Raw genomic sequence first — 17,878 nt, 5'->3', positions numbered from 1 at the left:
TGTGTGTGTGTGTGAGAGAGAGAGAGAGAGAGAGAGAGAGAGAGAGAGAGAGAAGCAGCTCTCAGGTACTCAAGCTTAGTGGCAGCAGGTGCCCTTTACTCACTCCCTGAACCATCTCACCAGCCCTAAACCACTTTGTTGTTGTTTGAGAAAGGTTCACATTTAGTTTGATCCAAAATAACACGAGACATTCTTCTACAGGAAATAGCAACTGTGGTGGTTTGGGTGAGAATGGCTCCTGTAAGCTGTTATGTTTGAGTGCTTGGGCTGCAGTTAATGGAGCAGCTGGAGAAAGAATGGGATATGTGGCCTTATTGGAGGAGATGTTTTCTGAGACAGCCTTGTTATAGCCCAGGCTGGCTCCAAACCCAGCCAATACTCTCAACCCACCTTCCTGAGTACAGGCTGTATATGCACATTTATATCCAGTGCTCACTGTAGCTCTGTACAAATGAAACTTCAATGTATCTTTTTTATAATCTACTGTAAATATGCTAATCAAATAATGGTTATCAAAAGTGTTACAAAAGGCTGGAAACGTAGCATAGTTGGCAGAGTGCTTGTCCAGCACACATGAGGCCTTTGCTTCAAACCCCAGCACTGCACAAGGCAGGCTTGCAGTGCATGCCTGTGATCCTGATATCAGGACAGTAAGCCTCTCAAGACCATCCTTGTTAGTTTGAAGCCAACCATGAGAACAGTACACCAAGGCTCAAAACCAAAACAAACCAAAGTGTGTGTGTGCGCACACGAGTGCAAGGATGCGTGCGTGCGTGTAAATCTAGCACTTAAGAAATAGAGGCAATCCAAGGCTAGCCTCAGTGAAATAGGAAGTTCAAGGCTAGCCTGAGCTTCAAACCTGCCTCAAAAACAAAATAGAAGGCAAAAGACAGAGAGTTGGCTCCGCAGTTAAGGTTCGGGTTAAAGTTAGCTAAGAGCATTTGCTGCTCTTGCAGAGGATGTGGGTTCAATGCCCATTGCAACATCTGTAATTCCTGTTTACCCTCTTCTGACCTACAATGGCTCCAGGCACACACAGGGTGTACAGACACATGTGCAGGCAAAATACTGATATACATAAAATAAGTAAACTAATTTAAAAAGCAAAACAGCCAGGCATGGGAGCACACATTTTTATTCCCATTATCTGGGAGGCAGAGGCAGAGGTAGATAAATCTCTCTGAGTTCCAGACCAGTCTAGTCTACAGAGTGAATTCTTAGCCAGAGTTACAGGGTAAGACCCTATCTAAAACAAACAATAAGACAATTAAAGTAATAAGTAACTATCAAAATGATAAAGTACTCACTACATATTACAAGATAAATAAAAGCAGGGGAAATATGGTCTATATGATTCTATTTTTATAAAAAAAGTACAGAAAAAACTGTTTGCATAAATGAATTATAGTCATTCCATGAGATAGGACAGTTAACCTTCCACCCATTTTGACTTTGTTGCCTAGATTTTCTCTGTTTTTCCTCTCTCCTAAAGTTCTTTAAGACAGGTCTTGCTATATAGCAGACTAGCTTTGAACTCACAATCCTGAGTACTATGATCACAGGCATGTACACCTTGCCCTGTTTCTAGCATTTTCTATAATGCACATATTTTTATTGTGTGTATGCATGTGAATGCACGTATGCATGCTGGTGGAGGGCAGTGATTAGCCTCGGGTGCTGTCTGCCTCATTTTGGCTTTGGTTTTAGACAAAGTCTTTCACTAACCTAGAGCTGGATGAGAAGGCTAGGCTGGACACTGAACTCCAAAGATCTACCTCTTTCCACCTCCTTGGTACCCAAGACTTTACATGGGTCCTGGGAATCTAACGTCCTTATGCTTGTGTGGCGAGCACTTTAATGAGTAAGCCATTTCTCCAGCTCCTGTTCTTCTTTTTCTATGACAGTGTTGCATGAAGCTCAGGATGACTTCAAATTCGCTATGTAACCAAGGATGACCTTTAACTTCTGATGTTCCTGCCAACTTGTGGAATGCTAGATTAGATGGATGTGCTACACCACCATTTAGGTGGTGCTGGGGACCTAACCCAGAGCTTTGTGCATGCATTCTAAGTGAACTACATCCCCAGCCCCACATAACATTCTTACAACAATAAATTTTATTTCTAAAGGAAACAAAATCCCTCTTTAGACAGACAAAGCAGAAGGAGCCAAGTTTAGGGCCAGCCTTGGCGGTTTAGCTAGATTCTACCTCAAAATAAACACTTAAAAGGGGGCTGGAAATGAGAATATAGCTCAGTGCTAGAGTGTTCATTTACCTCAGCAAGAGTGAGGCCTTATATTCAATTCCCCGTGTGTGTGTATGTGTGTGTGTGTGTGGGGGGGATGACACACAGCATGACAAAGACAACTATGTTCACTCAGTTCCTAATAACGCACACACACAAACAAATCCAGCCCCCACCCCAAACCAACCAAACAAAAACACTGAGCACATGGTGGGAGATGCCTTTTTCACATTCAGAAGGCAGAGGCAGGTGGATCTCTGCAGTTTTGAGAAGAGCCTGGTCTACATGCCAAGTTCCAGGCCATCCAGAGCTATATACAAAGACCCAATCTCAAAAAAGCAACAAATAAAGTTCTTGTAGCAATACAATGAGGCTATGAAAGTATCTGTTGCTCTGAATCCTAAAATGCAAACTATCAGGAATCATCCTCAGTATGCAGAAAGTTATTGATCATGGAACAGAAGTTGAGAATTGGTGGTACAGGTAGAGATCAAGAGTCCAAGGCTAGGGCTGGACAGATGGCTCAGTAGTTTAAAGAGCATATTTTGTTCTTACAAAGAACTCAGGTTCCATTCCTAGCACACTCATGGCACCTCACAACCATCTGTAATTCCAGTTCCAGGGGCCCCAACACCCTCAGCAGGCATTAGACATGTAAGTGGCACATAGACATTTATGTAGGCAAAGCACCTATACACATATTTAAAAAAAACAAACAAACAAACTGAGTAATTGGCCAGCCTGGGCTACATGAGACCCTGCTTTAAAACAGCAAACCAACTGTACTTTCTCTGACCAAGAAAATGCCCTGAAAATGCTCTTCTTTCACCATTTCATTCTAGCAGAAACAACTTTTCTCCTTTATACCGAGGAGCCAACAACATCCAATAAATCTCTCAAAGCAAATAAACACCACAAAGCTGCCTAGAAAAACTCTGAACCATATGAACAGGACGCCTCTGAACTAAAGAGAGTATGCGCGTCTGTGTATGCTTGCATTCATTTGCGAGTGCAAGCGTGCAAACAAAACCAACCAACCAACAGCCCCAGATCTCTAGAACAGTTAGCAATGTCGAGCTCATCTTCCCAGAAGTTACCAGCAGCAACAATCTGCTGACCTGACTCAATCCAGCACTGACTGAAGGGACAGTGTCATCTGCAGCGCTCCTTCCACAGCAAACAGTTCCAAAGAGACCTCCAGCTAGCACAGCCATGGGAACAGGAACAGCTAGCTGTGAGGTCATTTTTTATTCTCTCATGCCTCTATCCCAGAATGCTTTCCCAATAATCCCACTTACCATTGTTGTTGGCAATTAGTGTAACAAGAGTCTTCTTTGTACTGTCGCTGTTCTGTGCCCCACTGCTACTAACAGTAGTGGATGTAGAGAGGTGCCCAGCCACAGAAGCATGGGCAGCAATGGGCACTGGAGCTGAGACTGGCTGCTGGCTCACAGAAACTGTGGGGAAGGGAAGGCACAGTCACTTGGAGACAGGGACAGGTGACGCTAAAGGATTCTGCTTTAACTGATTCCTTTGTGTTTCAACAGCCAAAAAAGTTTCTTACTTCATTCAAAATTCCAACTGTTGATTTCTCCTCCTAATGTCCCTCAGACTACTATCACTTAGTTGCAATCTCTTTGGTCTTTGTGTCTTCTCCTGTTGCTCTGTTAACTACCCTGACATGGGTCACAATTTCAGATTACAGTCCCTCATTATGGGGAACTCAAGGTTGCAAGGGCTTGAAGCTACTCATCACATTATACCAAGCCAAGGACAAAGAACATGAATGCATGCTCGCACGCATGCTAGCACTCGGCTTACTCCACTCCTAAACAGTTCAGAATCTTCTTCCGAGGGAATGGTGCTACCCACAAGAGGTTAAGACTTCTGACATCAGTGGAATATAACTAAGATAATCCTCTTGGACACAGTCATGTCCAAGGCCATCCTAATCTAGTCTCTGGTGACTCTAGCTTGTGACAATTTGACAAGTAAAATTATTCAGCCCACAATCTTTGCCTTATATTTCCTGGTTAATTAAGTCAAGTCACTGCAGGGCTGAGAGATGGATTAGTGGCTGGATCCATCTTTGTTGATGAATCAACAGAGAATACTGGCTTCCAGAGGACCCAGGTTTAATTCCCAGCTCATACATGACAGCTACAGCTCTCTGTAACTTCATTCTAGAGGATGCAGTGCCATCTTTGGGGCACTGTGCACACCATGTACGCATGTGGTACCCATATGTTTGTTTGTTTAAATCTCAACAGTTAGGTCACCAACCTCTGAGGCAGGACTTGAATGTTTTGCTTTCTATAGCACTCGTGTATTTTTAGGTCTCCCAGATTTACTATTACCACTACTAGGATTTATAGTCCTTCATAATAAGCCACCTATACTGTGTCCTTCTTTAACCTAAAGCAAAGCTGTCTTTGGGTCTCAAGGAAAGACAAAAAAACAAAAGCAAAACAAAGCAAACAGCAACTGGTACAACTTAGTAGAAAACACCCACTTTGTAAATTCAGGGCAATAGAATTTTACCCCGTATCACTGACAAAATAAAGTGAAACAAATCTTAATTATAAACCAGCCACTAAGAAAGACACAAAACAATGTTTTCTCAGCTCATAAAGGACACCAAATTCAAGGAAGACAAAAAGTGCACTGACCAGGGACACAGACCAGCTCTGACACACCCTGCTTAGCATCAGTTAATCCAATCTCTCAATGCTTCAGCAAATTCAACAGTATTTTACAAATGTCACGAAGCAGCAGATACATGTTACAGCATGGAAACGAGGGTAATACCAACGCCATAAAAAGACAGCCCTATATATTCATCTTCCCTCCCTGCCTCCCTCCCTCCCTAACACACACACACACACACACACACACAGCACGCAAGTGAGAGCGGAAGTGCGTGCGCACTCGCACAGGGTCTCACTCTATAACCCCTAGTTGGCCTGGAACTCATGTACCTGCAAGCCTGAGGCACTCTGTGTCAAGCCTCCTAAGAGTTGGAATTATAGGTGTGAACCACGATGGCTCTCTCTGGTTTCTTTTTTTGATACAAGGTCTCATGCATCACAGGCTAGTTTCAAACCCTGTTGTACAACAAAAATGACCTTGTGTTTGTGATTCCCCTGCCTCCACCTCCACTGCTTAGATTCCAGGTATGTCCCACCATCCCTAGCTTGTGTGGCGCTGGAGACAGAGCCTAGGCAAACACTACATAACTGAACAACACCCCATCCCTCTCTCTGGAGTCGTAAGCTCTTTATACCACACATTCTTCATAATGCAATATAATTAGTATAAACAAGCTAAGAACAAAGGAGCTTTAGTTACCGGGAGTAGTTTTATCCACTGAATTGTAATCTTCAACTACAGAGTCCTCAATGACATCACTGATTTTCTGCCATGGCTCCAGTTCTTCCTCCTCACATTCCATAAAAAGGTCGGTGTCCGCCATACTACAAGAAAAATAAAGTTAGTAAGATAGTGACCTAGAGATCCTGAGCTCCATAGAGACATCACCGGGGCAAGTGAGAGCCAGACAGGCACTGGGCAACTCTGTGCCTCGCGGAGGAAAATCAACTAAACATGGGCAAAGGAGATCCTAAGAAGCCGAGAGGCAAAATGTCCTCATATGCATTCTTTGTGCAAACCTGCCGGGAGGAGCACAAGAAGAAGCACCCGGATGCTTCTGTCGACTTCTCAGAGTTCTCCAAGAAGTGCGCAGAGAGGTGGAAGACCATGTCTGCTAAAGGGGAAATTTGAAGATATGGCAAAGGCTGACAAGGCTCGTTATGAAAGAGAAATGAAAACCTACATCCCCCAAAAGGGGAGACCAAAGAGAAGTTCAAGACCCCAGTGCACCCAAGGGGCCTCCTTCAACCTTCTTCTTGTTCTGTTCTGAGTACCGCCCAAAAATCAAAGGCGAGCATCCTGGCTTATCCATTGGTGATGTTGCAAAGAAACTAGGAGCGATGTGGACCAACACTGCCGCGGATGACAAGCAGCCCTATGGGAAGATGGCCGCCAAGCTGAAGGAGAAGTACGAGAAGGATATTGCTGCCTACAGAGCTAAAGGAAAAGCAGCGAAAAAGTGGGTGGTCACAGCTGAAAAGAGCAAGAAAAAGAAGGAAGAGGATGAGGAGGATGAGGAAGAGGAAGAGGATGAGGAGGATGAGGAGGAGGAAGAGAATGAGGAGGATGAGGATGAGGAAGAGGATGAGGAGGATGAAGAGGATGAGGAGGACGAGGAGGATGAGGAAGGGGATGAGGAAGAGGATGAGGAAGAGGATGAGGAAGAGGAGGATGAGGAAGAGGAAGAGGATGAGGAGGATGAGGAAGAGGATGAGGAGGATGAGGAGGATGAGGAGGATGAGGATGAGGAGGATGAGGAGGATGAGGAGGATGAGGAAGAGGATGAGGAGGATGAGGAGGATGAGGAGGATGAGGATGAGGAGGATGAGGAGGATGAGGAAGAGGATGAGGAGGATGAGGAGGATGAGGAGGATGAGGATGAGGAGGATGAGGAGGATGAGGAGGAGGAGGATGAGGAGGATGAGGATGAGGAGGATGAGGAGGATGAGGAGGAGGAGGATGAGGAGGATGAGGAAGAGGAAGACAAAGATGAAAAATAAGTTGGTTCTAGAAGTTTTTTCCTTGTCTGTGTAAGATGTTTTTAAACTGTACAGTGTTTTTTTTTAATAGTTAACACACTACTAAATGCATCTTTAGATAGCCCTGTCCTGGTGGTATTTTCATTACCTTGACTGGTACAGTCTTGGGGGTATAAACTAACATGGAAATTTAAAGCAGGTGCTTATTGGTGCACGGCACAAGTTAGTTATATATGGGGACAGTACTTTCATCTTAGTTATCCAGCTTATAGGTAGATAACTGTTGTTCTGTTAACTGAATACCACTCTATAATTGCAAAAAAAGAAAAAATAGTGACCTAGAATTGGAGAAATAGTTTTACACTAAATATTAAATATTTACTTGTTTGAAAAGGGATCCCACTGTGTAAAATAGGCTGGCCTGGCTATAAAAGTTGAAGGTGCAAACCTGAGAGGGTCAGGGTGAAGTACATGCAACGGTACTGCAAGAACAGGGCTGGAACTGCTGTGTCCATTAGAGTTTCCATAACTACTGACACTTTTAGCATTACTTTATTACTGTATACACGTATGTGTGCTATGTAGCACATATAAGGAGGTTAGAGGACAACCTGCAGGAATTGATTCTCTCCAACCAGATAGGTCTCAGGAATCAAACTCAAGTTGTCAGGCACGGCAGCAGCACTTTTATCTGAGCCAGCCAGCCCAATACTTTTTATTTATTTATTGAGATTCACTACATAAATCTAGTTGGCCTTGAACTTTTTATGGCCTTGAACTCACAGAAAGCTACATGCTTCAGTTTCCTGAGAGAGGAATTAAAGGCAGCAGTGGTTGAAGGGGACAAGCAGGGAAGAGTTAGGAAGATGAGAAGAGCCTGAGTTAAGAGCCCAGAACCAACTACAAAACAAAACCCACAAATCAAAAAGCAAACAAACAAGACACTAAGTGAGGTGGTAAGGTACTTTTAATCAAAGTACTGCAGAAGGAAGGGAATGGGCTGATTCTGAGACCTCACTGAGTGGCCAACCTAGACTGGCTAAAACAGCAATCAAGGTCAGTGAGGACCTTGTCTGTGGAAAGCAACAAAGGAAATCCCTAACATCAACTTTTGGCCTTACACACACACACACACACACACACACACACACACACGCACACACGCACGCACGCACGCACGCACGCACTCTCTCTCTCACACACACACACAATCACACATACAATCTCTCACATACAACATTCAACATATATTACATTCTCTCATACACTCTCACATATATTTACACAAATTTTGTTGGAAAATTCCACAATGAAGCCTAATACTGTAAAAGCTAATTTTATAATACTTCTAACAATGTGTTTTGTACAGAGCTTGCCAGCACGTACAATGGTCTCCAGCATACACACAAATTAAACTGTGTTAAGATACTATTTAGTGACTGTGATGTTTAGGGTCTTTGGTTGGTGGTGTTTTGTTCTCACTACGTAGCTCTGGAAATCGATTGGTAGACCACGGTGGCCTTGCCTCCCAAGTTAATGTCTGACACACTGGTGTTATTTTGTTTTGGTTTTCCTGAGACAGGGTCTCTCTATGTAGCCCTAGATGTCCTAGAACTCACTATGTACACCAGTCTGTCTGTGAACTCAAGAGATCCACTGCTTCTACTGCCTAATTGCTGGGATTAAAGGCACCCCCTCCATGTCAAAGCTTGACTTCATAGTTTTGTCCTTAATACAACCTAGAATCATGAGAAGCATCTCAGTGAGGGACTGCCTAAATTGGGTTGGCCTATGTACATGTTGTGATTAACTATTTCACTTTATGTAAATCAGTGTTTCTGCCTGCCTGTATGTGTTACAGGATATTTGATTATTGTACATAGAAAACCTAATTGTTAGCAAAATATAAAAACGTCAATAGACCTTGCGTCTGTCAGACACAGTTATATATACCCTATGCGGTTTGAGTGTTCATCTAAAAAACCTCCACAGACAAGAACGTTAAAGAATGGAAAGTTCCTGCCCAGTTTAAGGCAAGCTCCTTGGGAGAGATCTTGTGGTCTTTGCTCTATGGTCCGAGGCATGACAGGAAGTGGCCTGGCCCCTACTGTGGCTTGCCCCACCATGCTGGGGTTCAGCCGGCCATGGGTAGGAAGAGTTAGAGATCCTTTTCTAACAAGCATTTGGACCTTTGATAGAGCTCTCAGGTCTACCTCCCCTCTCCCACCCTCTCTCAACTTAGAAGAGCCTTTAGGGAAAGAGCTCCAGGTAAGAGATAAGGATTTCCTCTTTGGGCTCGCAGGAACAACAGAGAAGCAGCCACAGGCCACTGGCAAAATAGTATTCTAGGAAAAAAAGCTAAGGAGCCCTCTAGGGTTTCCAAGAGCTCAAGACAAAGGTAGAGTAGACTAGTTAAGTACAATGAGACAGAGACTTCTAAAGAGCTAGTAGTTTAGTTGTAAACTAAATCAGGCTTGTAAATAGATATTTTGTATATAGTTCAGAAAACAAAGTTACCTATTGAGCTAGCAGGTTTTTAAACTCTGTTTAGGCCTCCTCTCTTTACTGGCATAAGTAATAGATAATTTATATGGTTCATGTATGTCTGTGTATCACTTGTGTGCCCTGAACTTTTGCAGGCCAGAAGGAGGTGTCATATGCCCCTAGAATTAGAGTTGTAGATTGTTATGAGCCTCCATGTGGGTGCTGGTAATTGAACTCCAGACCTCTGGAAGAACAAAGCCTCTCCTGTCTTAATCAAATTGGACTCTCTTAATTAAATTAACTGATATGGGAGGACCCAGATCACTGTGGGCATTACCATTTCCTAGACAGGGAGTGCTAAACTGTATAAGCTGAGAAAAACTGAGCTGACAGACAGCAGTTAAGAGTTAGGGGCTGGAGAGATGGCTCAGAGGTTAAGAGCACTGACTGCTCTGCCAGAGGTCCTGAGTTCAAATCCCAGCAACCACATGGTGGCTCACAACCATCTGCAATGAGATCTGATGTCCTCTTCTGGTGTGTCTGAAGATAGCAACAGTGTACCTACATACATAAAATATAAACAAATAAATAAGAGTTAGGGCTCCTCCAGGATCCAGATTTAATTCCTAGCACCCACATGACAGCTTACAACTGTCTGTAACTCCAGTTCCAGTGGATCTGGTACCCTTGCATAGACATACATGCAGTCAAAACATCAATGCACATAAAAATTAATATATATTAAAGAAGAAAACTGATCTGAGCACAAGCGAGCAGGTTAGCATGTTCTTGACTGTGGAAATGATCTGTTTATAGTTCCTGCCCTGACTTCCCTGCAATGATACACTATAACCTGGAATTGTAGGCTGAAATAAACCCTTTCCCACCTAAATACATTTTTAAAAGACTTACTTTTTGTCTGCATTAACACCCTATGGGTGTTTGGTACCCAAAGAGGTCAGAAGAAAGTCAGAGAAAGAGGTCAGAACTAAATCCAAGTCCACTTCAAGAGCAGCAAGTGCTCTAACCACTGAACCACTCTCCAGCCCCTATAGAAAGTGCTTTATGTCCAGATATTTTTGTCACACTAGCAGGAAGAAAACGTGGACTGTGAGTACTGATTTTTCTTTAAACTTTGCATCTAAGGTAAGAACCTTACTTTAGTATTTCCTGTCTAGGAATTCTGCAAACTGTTCCCAGGACCCTGGAGTCCACTTTTAATTTGCAAACACTGCCTACACTGTATGCCTGATTCAGAAACAAAGCTTTCAACTCTGCACCATCATGAGCAGCTGCTGTTGTGCCCTCCAATATGAGCTGAGAAGGGGTCAGTTTCTTTGTCTTGAAATGATACTGTTAACTGTAGTTGAAAATTTTGGTTTCTTTGAAAAACCAGTAATGTTATGCAACTATGTTTTTGTTTTAATCCCAGATGTGGGAAGGGGGCTGCCTCAGAACGTCCACAGCAGCTGACTGTGATTTCTGTCTCCTGCTCTGGCAGCGGCAGTGACTCTGGCAGCTGAAGATAGTTCATATTTGAGATTCTGAGGAATTTTGAGAGGGTATAAAAATTCCAAAGCTCGGGCTGGAGAGATGGCTCAGTGGTTAAGAGCACTGACTGCTCTTCCAGAGGTCCTGAGTTCAAATCCCAGCAACCACATGGTGGCTCATAACTATCTGTAATGAGATCTGATGCCTCCTTCTGGTGTGTCTGAAGATAGCTACAGTGTACTTACATATAATAAGTAAATAAATCTTTAAAAAAAAATTCCAAAGCTTGGAGAGGCTGCTGCAGTTTGTCAAGCAGTCATGACAAAGAGATGGGAAGAAGAAACTGGATATTCTGACCATGAAGACTGGCCTTGCCCACAAGGAACTCAATGCCCCTGACCAGCAGGAAGTAGTCTAAAGAGGGCTATATGCCCCCGCCACCACCCGAGTTTCCCCCCAACCTTTGTTTCAACGACCTAGGGTTGGGGGGTCGGAGGGGATTGAGGTGGAGGTGGTAGAGAAAGAGCCCAATAAAGTATCCAAACACCCGGACACAGTTATCTCCAGTGCTCACACAAAGCCTTCACTGCAAAGGTTATAGGTGTCCTCAGAGTCTTAGTCCTGAACAGCAAAAAACCAGAACAGCCAACCAAACTATCGTAGGTATCAACATATAAACTTGACAAGTGTACTTTGGGCAATGCCCAATAGATGACACTGTCTCCTTTGAAAATGTAAAGTATCTCATGAAGTCTCAATGAGTCAGGGACAACCAGGAGCTGTTTGGAAACCCATTTTTAACTGTCAAAGCACTTGACTTGATTCTAGGGGGCCTCTAATCATCAATTTTGATTACACGTGTCTTTTCAAACCAAAATCACAAGGGGAAAACCAAGAGCAAAATACCTAAAGCATGACTTAAATTCTCTCATTCTGTTTAACAAATATAGATATTAGACAACGTATCCAGAAACTGAATTCCAGAAAGTGAAAAATAGAACTACAGGACTGAAAGACTATTCAGTGAGTAAAGATACTTTGCAAGTCTGACACCTAAGTTCCAGCTTCAGCATCCGCATGGTGGATGAAGAGAATAAACTCTCACAAGTTGTCCTGTCTTCCGCAAGCATGCTCTGACAGGGATCCAACTTAATGGGAGGGAGGAGAGCCCAACACACAACTCTATGCCATTTCCTTTGCTGTGTAACTTTATAACACACAACCTTCTTCCAGTCAAGAACCTAGAAAACAACAAGTAAAACCTGGGTAGAAGCCTCTGCAGATGTTTAAAGGACACTATCTCAGTAGTGACCAACTGAAAACCACCTCTCCAAGCATAGACCAAGCAAGACACAGCTTTCTTTTGAGTAAGCAGAACTATCTCAAAACAATTATTCATACTATGCCTGTGAGTACTTTACCAGCATATTCCAAAAGGCTTATCTTTTATATCAAATATTTATAATCTTCCTTCACTCCCCCATCCCTTCCTCTAATTGAACAAGGTTTGCTTGCTGCTCAGGGCTAACTTCAAATTTGCAGTCCTCTTGCCTCAACCTCCAAACTCTAGGCTCTACCACTAGGCTGAGCTAGAACTCCCTCTCTTAAGACACTCTAAAACAAAACAAAACAAAAACAAACAAACAAACAAAAACAAACCCAAGGTAAATGATTTTTGGTTTTGTGAAATAATGAATTTAAATGACATAAATGTAACCTTTATTCTCCTGTATAATTGTTGTTGCCAAGGCTTTCTACCTCAGTCCTGGAAGCTTCTATATCCGTACAATCTTATCTAGGCCTAGAATGTTTTCAATCCCTGAGACTTATTGCTGAATAAGCTCCCCCTTTCTTGATCTTTCTGAACTCTACCTGGCTGGCTCAAAACTGTTCTGGTTCAAACTCCTCTCCAAGCTGACTGATTGAATCTGGCTTCTGTCTTGGCCTCTTGACTGAAGTGCCCTGCTTGGCCTCATACTAACTTTGGCAATCTGTTCTAATCTTCTGGCTCCTTCTGTCTTCACCTGTGTCTAGCCTGTTCTCTCTGCATCTCTATAACTGTCCTGGCAATAAAACTGCCTCTTCCTCTGTCCCTCAGGTAGCTTCCTTTTCCTCTCTCTTAACTGCTGAGCCATCTCTTCAGCCTCTTTTTCCTCTTGATTCTCGTGAGGGTTGGGCATATCCTTTTCTTTCAAATCTTTCTCCTGATCCATCACTTTGTCTGCTACTCAATAATTAGACATCACTTTCAAACATAGTGCTTGCTTCCTTCTACAAACTAACTTTACCTTCGTGTCTGGGATTAAAGGGCCTGCCTGCGTTCCAGCCAGAGGCATTAAAGGTGTGTGCTAAGGGCTGAGCAATACCACAACTTACAAACAGGTGTTTTCAGTAAATAACACAACCTCAAGGTGTAAACTGTAAAGTGTCATCAAATATCCTGCAACAACATCATTTTTCCAGCTGATTAATATTATGTTGTTTCTCTCAGGGAAAAAAAGGCTTACTCAAAAACTGAAAATGGGAATGCAAGATGTTTAAAGGTAGCTTTCCCCCTTACTTACTCAAAATGTAAAGAAATTCAAGTTATCACAAGGAATACAGAACTAATCAATCAGTAAGGCTGTTCAACCCAGCAATTGTTGACTGAGAGCATATTTATAATTATCCCAAAATAGATCTGAAAGACAGTGAGGCCAAGATTTTCAAAACAATACTTGATTGTAACCTAAACTGGTATCTCAGAATGTGTCCAATTCCTTTCACTTAGCATGCAAATCATCTAGGGGAAAAAGGGAGGCTATAAGGTATCAACATAAACAACATTCTTGTTGAGGCCTAACAATAGCCTCCTTGCAGCACTCCAGTTTATCTTCAGGGCAGGGGCGAGAACTAGGTTTGGGCCAGCAGGGGGAGAAGGAAACTAGATCCCTGAGGCCTCTCAGGCAAGTAAGCCTAGCTTCTCAGGTGAGAGTCTTAAATATATGTGCCCCCCCCCCCCCCCCGCAAAAAAAGGCTGCTGAGATGGTCAGTCTTTTGAGAGTACAGAATGCTCTCATAGAGCACTCAAGTTCAGTCTTCAGGACCCATGATAGGTGGCTCATAACCAACTGTAACGCCAGGAGATCCAATGCCTCTGACCTCTGTGGGCACCCGTGCTCATGCGCACATAGCCATACACAGATACATAGTTAAAATCTTTCTTTTTTTTAAGGCAAGGTGGTAGCAATTCCAGAAAGACAGCTAAGGTTGTCCTTCACACACATGCACATATGCAAACAAGACATAACCACATCAAAAAAAAACTTCAGCAATATGATAAAATGCTGTATTTAATACACACACACACACACACACACACACACACACACACACACACACACAGCATTCCTCAATGATCCATGGTATATACTTCTCCACTGTTTGGGGCTTTTTGTTTGTTTTAGACAGGGCCTCATTATGCAGTCCTGGCTGCTGTTCTGGAACTCACTACATTACAGCAACCGTGCTAGTCTTGAACTTTCAGAGCTCCACCAGACTATACACCAGGAGTGCTGGGATTAAAGGCATGTACCACTGCACATGGCACTACTGTTTATTTAAAAGAAAAAAGTATATTGGGCTGGAGAGATGGCTCAGTGGTTAAGAGCACTAACTGCTCGAGTTCAATTCCCAGCAAGCACATGGTGCCTCACAACCATCTGTAATGAGATCTGATGCCCTCTTCTGGTGTGTCTAAAGATAGCTACAGTGTATATAATAAATATTTTTTAAAAAAGTATATCAAATATTCATCATTGAAAATGTACGAATATTGCCAGGTGGTAATGGTGTACACTTTTAATCCCAGCACTTAGGAGACAGAGTCAGGCAGACAGATCAAGCTCCGGGGACAGCCTGGGCTACACAGAGACACCCTATCTCAAAACAAACAAACAAACAAACAAACAAACAAACAAACAAACACATCTATCATTCCACTTACATTTAAAACCTTTCCACCCAACCTTTTATGGGTAGGGGCATCATGGTTGGACAGGGTCTAAGTTGAACAGGCTGTCCTGTAGTCTGTTACTCAGAGTCCTCCTGCATCAGCCTCCCTAGTAAGTGAAACTGACAGCTTGGGCCATGAGGAACAGCTTTTTTTCTTTCAAAATGGATTGTTTTACTGGCTTCCTCAAACTCACCTATAAACTTGTTGTTGCTCAATAAGCTATCATTATGATACCACAAATCAAACATATTTAATGTTCTGACCGGCGCAGAATAATGTATTATTCTGGTCAGTGAAGATGTCTGCCATTGACTCCCGAGTCCTTCAGAGAGAACTCAGCCATGTATTATATAAATCCTTGCTGTCTGACAAGGTAACTCACACATTCCTGTCCCTGAACCTAGAGCCGGCCATTTCTCCAAGGAACACAATTGGTGAGGGGCAAAATTCAAGACCATAACCTAGATGCTAGCAGCCCCTCTGCTTATTCTGAAAACAAACTACCTCACTACTATTATTAGTTAGCTAGCCTCGATTACTTGAAATGTCCCCTTCTGATGAGTAAGTACATCTCAGTGTGTATTATTCTTTCTTTATTTAATGCATGTGTTATGTATACATGTATCTGTATGTTTCTGTTTGAGTATGAACGGGTGTCATTCTTAGGAATGTCATTTACCTCCTTCCAGACAAGGTCTTTCACTGGCCGTAGATAACAAATAGGCTACAGTGGCTGGTTGTGGGCCTCAGGTGTAAATGTCACTTTTAGTTCTTCAGATGAAGTGAAGATGATTATCTGTACCCAAACTATGTGAAAACCTGGCTTTGGCTGAGCCCAGAGCATCTCCTCTGCTCTAACTATCTCTAGGCCTAGACCTGGAAGGTCTACCCTTTTCTGTACAATCTAGTCTTCCTAGATTCAATCCAGCTTCTCTTGGCTTCTGACTAAATTGCTCTGCCTGGTCTCATGGCAGTATGTTCTAATTTACTGGCTCCTTCTCATTCTCTAGTTCATTCTGTCTTCACTTGAGTCTAGTTTGTTCTCTCTGTAACCTTTCTCTGTAAAACTGTCCCAATAAAGCTGCACACACACACATGCACACACACATATGCGCACGCGCGCGCGCGCGCGCACACACACACACACACACACACACACACACACCCTTCCTATGCTGTTCTTATGAGCTGGATATATCCTATCTCTAACTCATTCTGCCATATCTTTCTCTGACTGGTCACATTGTCCCTCAGTTTGAAGTCACTTTCAAACATGGCAACTTCCTTCTACAAACCCTACCTTTACTGTAAAGAGATTTAGATGTGTACTAAGGGTATGTTTCTATTCCAGCTAGATCATACTGTAATCCAGAGCATGCATGCATTGATCTCTCTTCAGAGCAGCTGCCACCCTCCCCTCAGCTTCTGGGATCAACTTCCCCACCTTCCTTTCATTCTTTTTTTTTTTTTTTAAAGATTTATTTAATTTGTATAAGTACACTGTAGCTGCCTTCAGACACAACAGAAGAGGGCATCAGATCCCATTACAGATGGTTGTGGTTGCTGGGAATTGAACTCAGGACCTCTGGAAGAGCAGTCAGTGCTCTTAACCACTGAGCCATCTCTCCAGCTCCCCTTCCTTTCATTCTTACAGAGTCACAAGAGTACGTACTCCCTTTCCTTCCCCCAATCAACTACCTAAACCATTTTCCATATTGGCATAATTTATACATACTTAGGAAAATTTAAGGACATAATGAAACCAATGCTATCCCTCATACACTCCCTCTCAATACAAGTAGTTTACGGCCATTAAAAAATAATTATTTTGGGGCTGGGGATTTAGCTCAGTGGTAGAGCGCTTACCTAGGAAGCGCAAGGCCCTGGGTTCGGTCCCCAGCTCCGAGAAAAAAAAGAACCAAAAAAAAAAAAAAAAAAAAAAAATAATTATTTTGAAAATATATTGTATTTTTTGTTAATTTTTTTCTTTTTTAAAAATTCTTTTTAAATCTTATGTGTATGAGTGTTTTAGCTGGTTACCCATGGAGGCCAGCAGAGGGCACAGATCGTCTGAAACTAGAGTTCCAGATGGCAGTGAGCTGTATGTAATATGGGTGCTGAAAACCAAACACAGATCCTTGGGAAGAGCAGTCAGTGCTCCTAACTGCTAAGTCATCTCCAGTCCAGGTTTGCTTGTTTTCTTTTTCTTTTTTTGACTCCAACTCCAAAGTAATCCCATGACTTTAGCCTCCATGGACACCTGCATTCACATGCACATACTCCCATACCCCAACCCCCAATCCCCCAACCCCCAATCCTCAACCTCCTATACTCCCAACTCCCCCCCACACACACAATTCAAAATCATAAGGAATAAAAAATGGCTTATTTACTCCCTGGCTTTGTCTCTTCCTTTTCCCTTCTTACCTCCTTCCATTGCTCCCCTACTATGAGGAAATGAGATGAATCTAGAGGTGGACATTCTCCATGAAAATAATCAAAAATGCAGAGTATGGGACCTTCTATGAAAACACTAAGATGGTCCTTTGAAAATAACAATGCCACAAACAGACCACAGTGGTGGAGACAATACATAGGATGAAACTAAAACACACACGAACCTTTGCTAAGCCTCAGCTCATCAAAGGTCATAAAAGCATTTTGGAACCAAGTGATAGCAAAGGCCTCTAATCAGAGCAACTGGAGAGTGGAGGCAGGGGAATCACAAGTTCAAAGACTCTACTCTCCACATCCCTCAAAAAGCAAGTGACGGGCTGGTAAGGTGGTCAGCAGTTAGGCGCTCTAGCTGCTCCTCGGGTGTGAAGTGTAGTTCTAGTTCACAACCACCTCCAACTCCAGCTCCAACTCCAGGCCTTGCTGACACCCAAACATGCGGCATACCCACATGCACAAGAAAAATATATGCTTTTAAAAAGACATTTGGGCAACGACTGGACTGTTTTAATATAGAGTGCACACTGGAAGACACTCAGGATTTTAATGGTACGAGCTTGCTTCGACAGCACAGATATTAC

The 17,878-nt window shown here is 42.9% G+C and overlaps 1 protein-coding gene and 1 pseudogene across 8 annotated transcripts in view; one reads left to right on the top strand and one right to left on the bottom strand.

The window, feature by feature from the left end:
- The window catches only part of Pogz (pogo transposable element derived with ZNF domain), a 60,250-nt gene that overhangs the window by 22,116 nt on the left and 20,256 nt on the right, over positions 1–17,878 (bottom strand). For 4 of the 8 annotated variants that reach the window (XM_063281872.1, XM_063281871.1, XM_008761297.4 and 1 more), the window contains one exon: positions 5,595–5,719. In XM_063281872.1, the coding sequence (XP_063137942.1) occupies positions 5,595–5,718 (124 nt within the window). In that variant the 5' untranslated portion in view covers position 5,719. Of the gene's footprint in view, positions 1–3,544; positions 3,704–5,594; positions 5,723–17,878 lie in introns of those variants that run through there. The other 4 variants (XM_017590895.3, XM_008761295.4, XM_008761299.4 and 1 more) reach the window with 2 other exon arrangements.
- Positions 5,715–6,490, top strand: LOC108350064 (high mobility group protein B1 pseudogene; annotated as a pseudogene).

Source organism: Rattus norvegicus, chromosome 2, assembly GCF_036323735.1.
Source record: "Rattus norvegicus strain BN/NHsdMcwi chromosome 2, GRCr8, whole genome shotgun sequence".
Taxonomy (NCBI): domain Eukaryota; kingdom Metazoa; phylum Chordata; class Mammalia; order Rodentia; family Muridae; genus Rattus; species Rattus norvegicus.
This window is presented reverse-complemented; position numbering and strand designations above follow the sequence as displayed.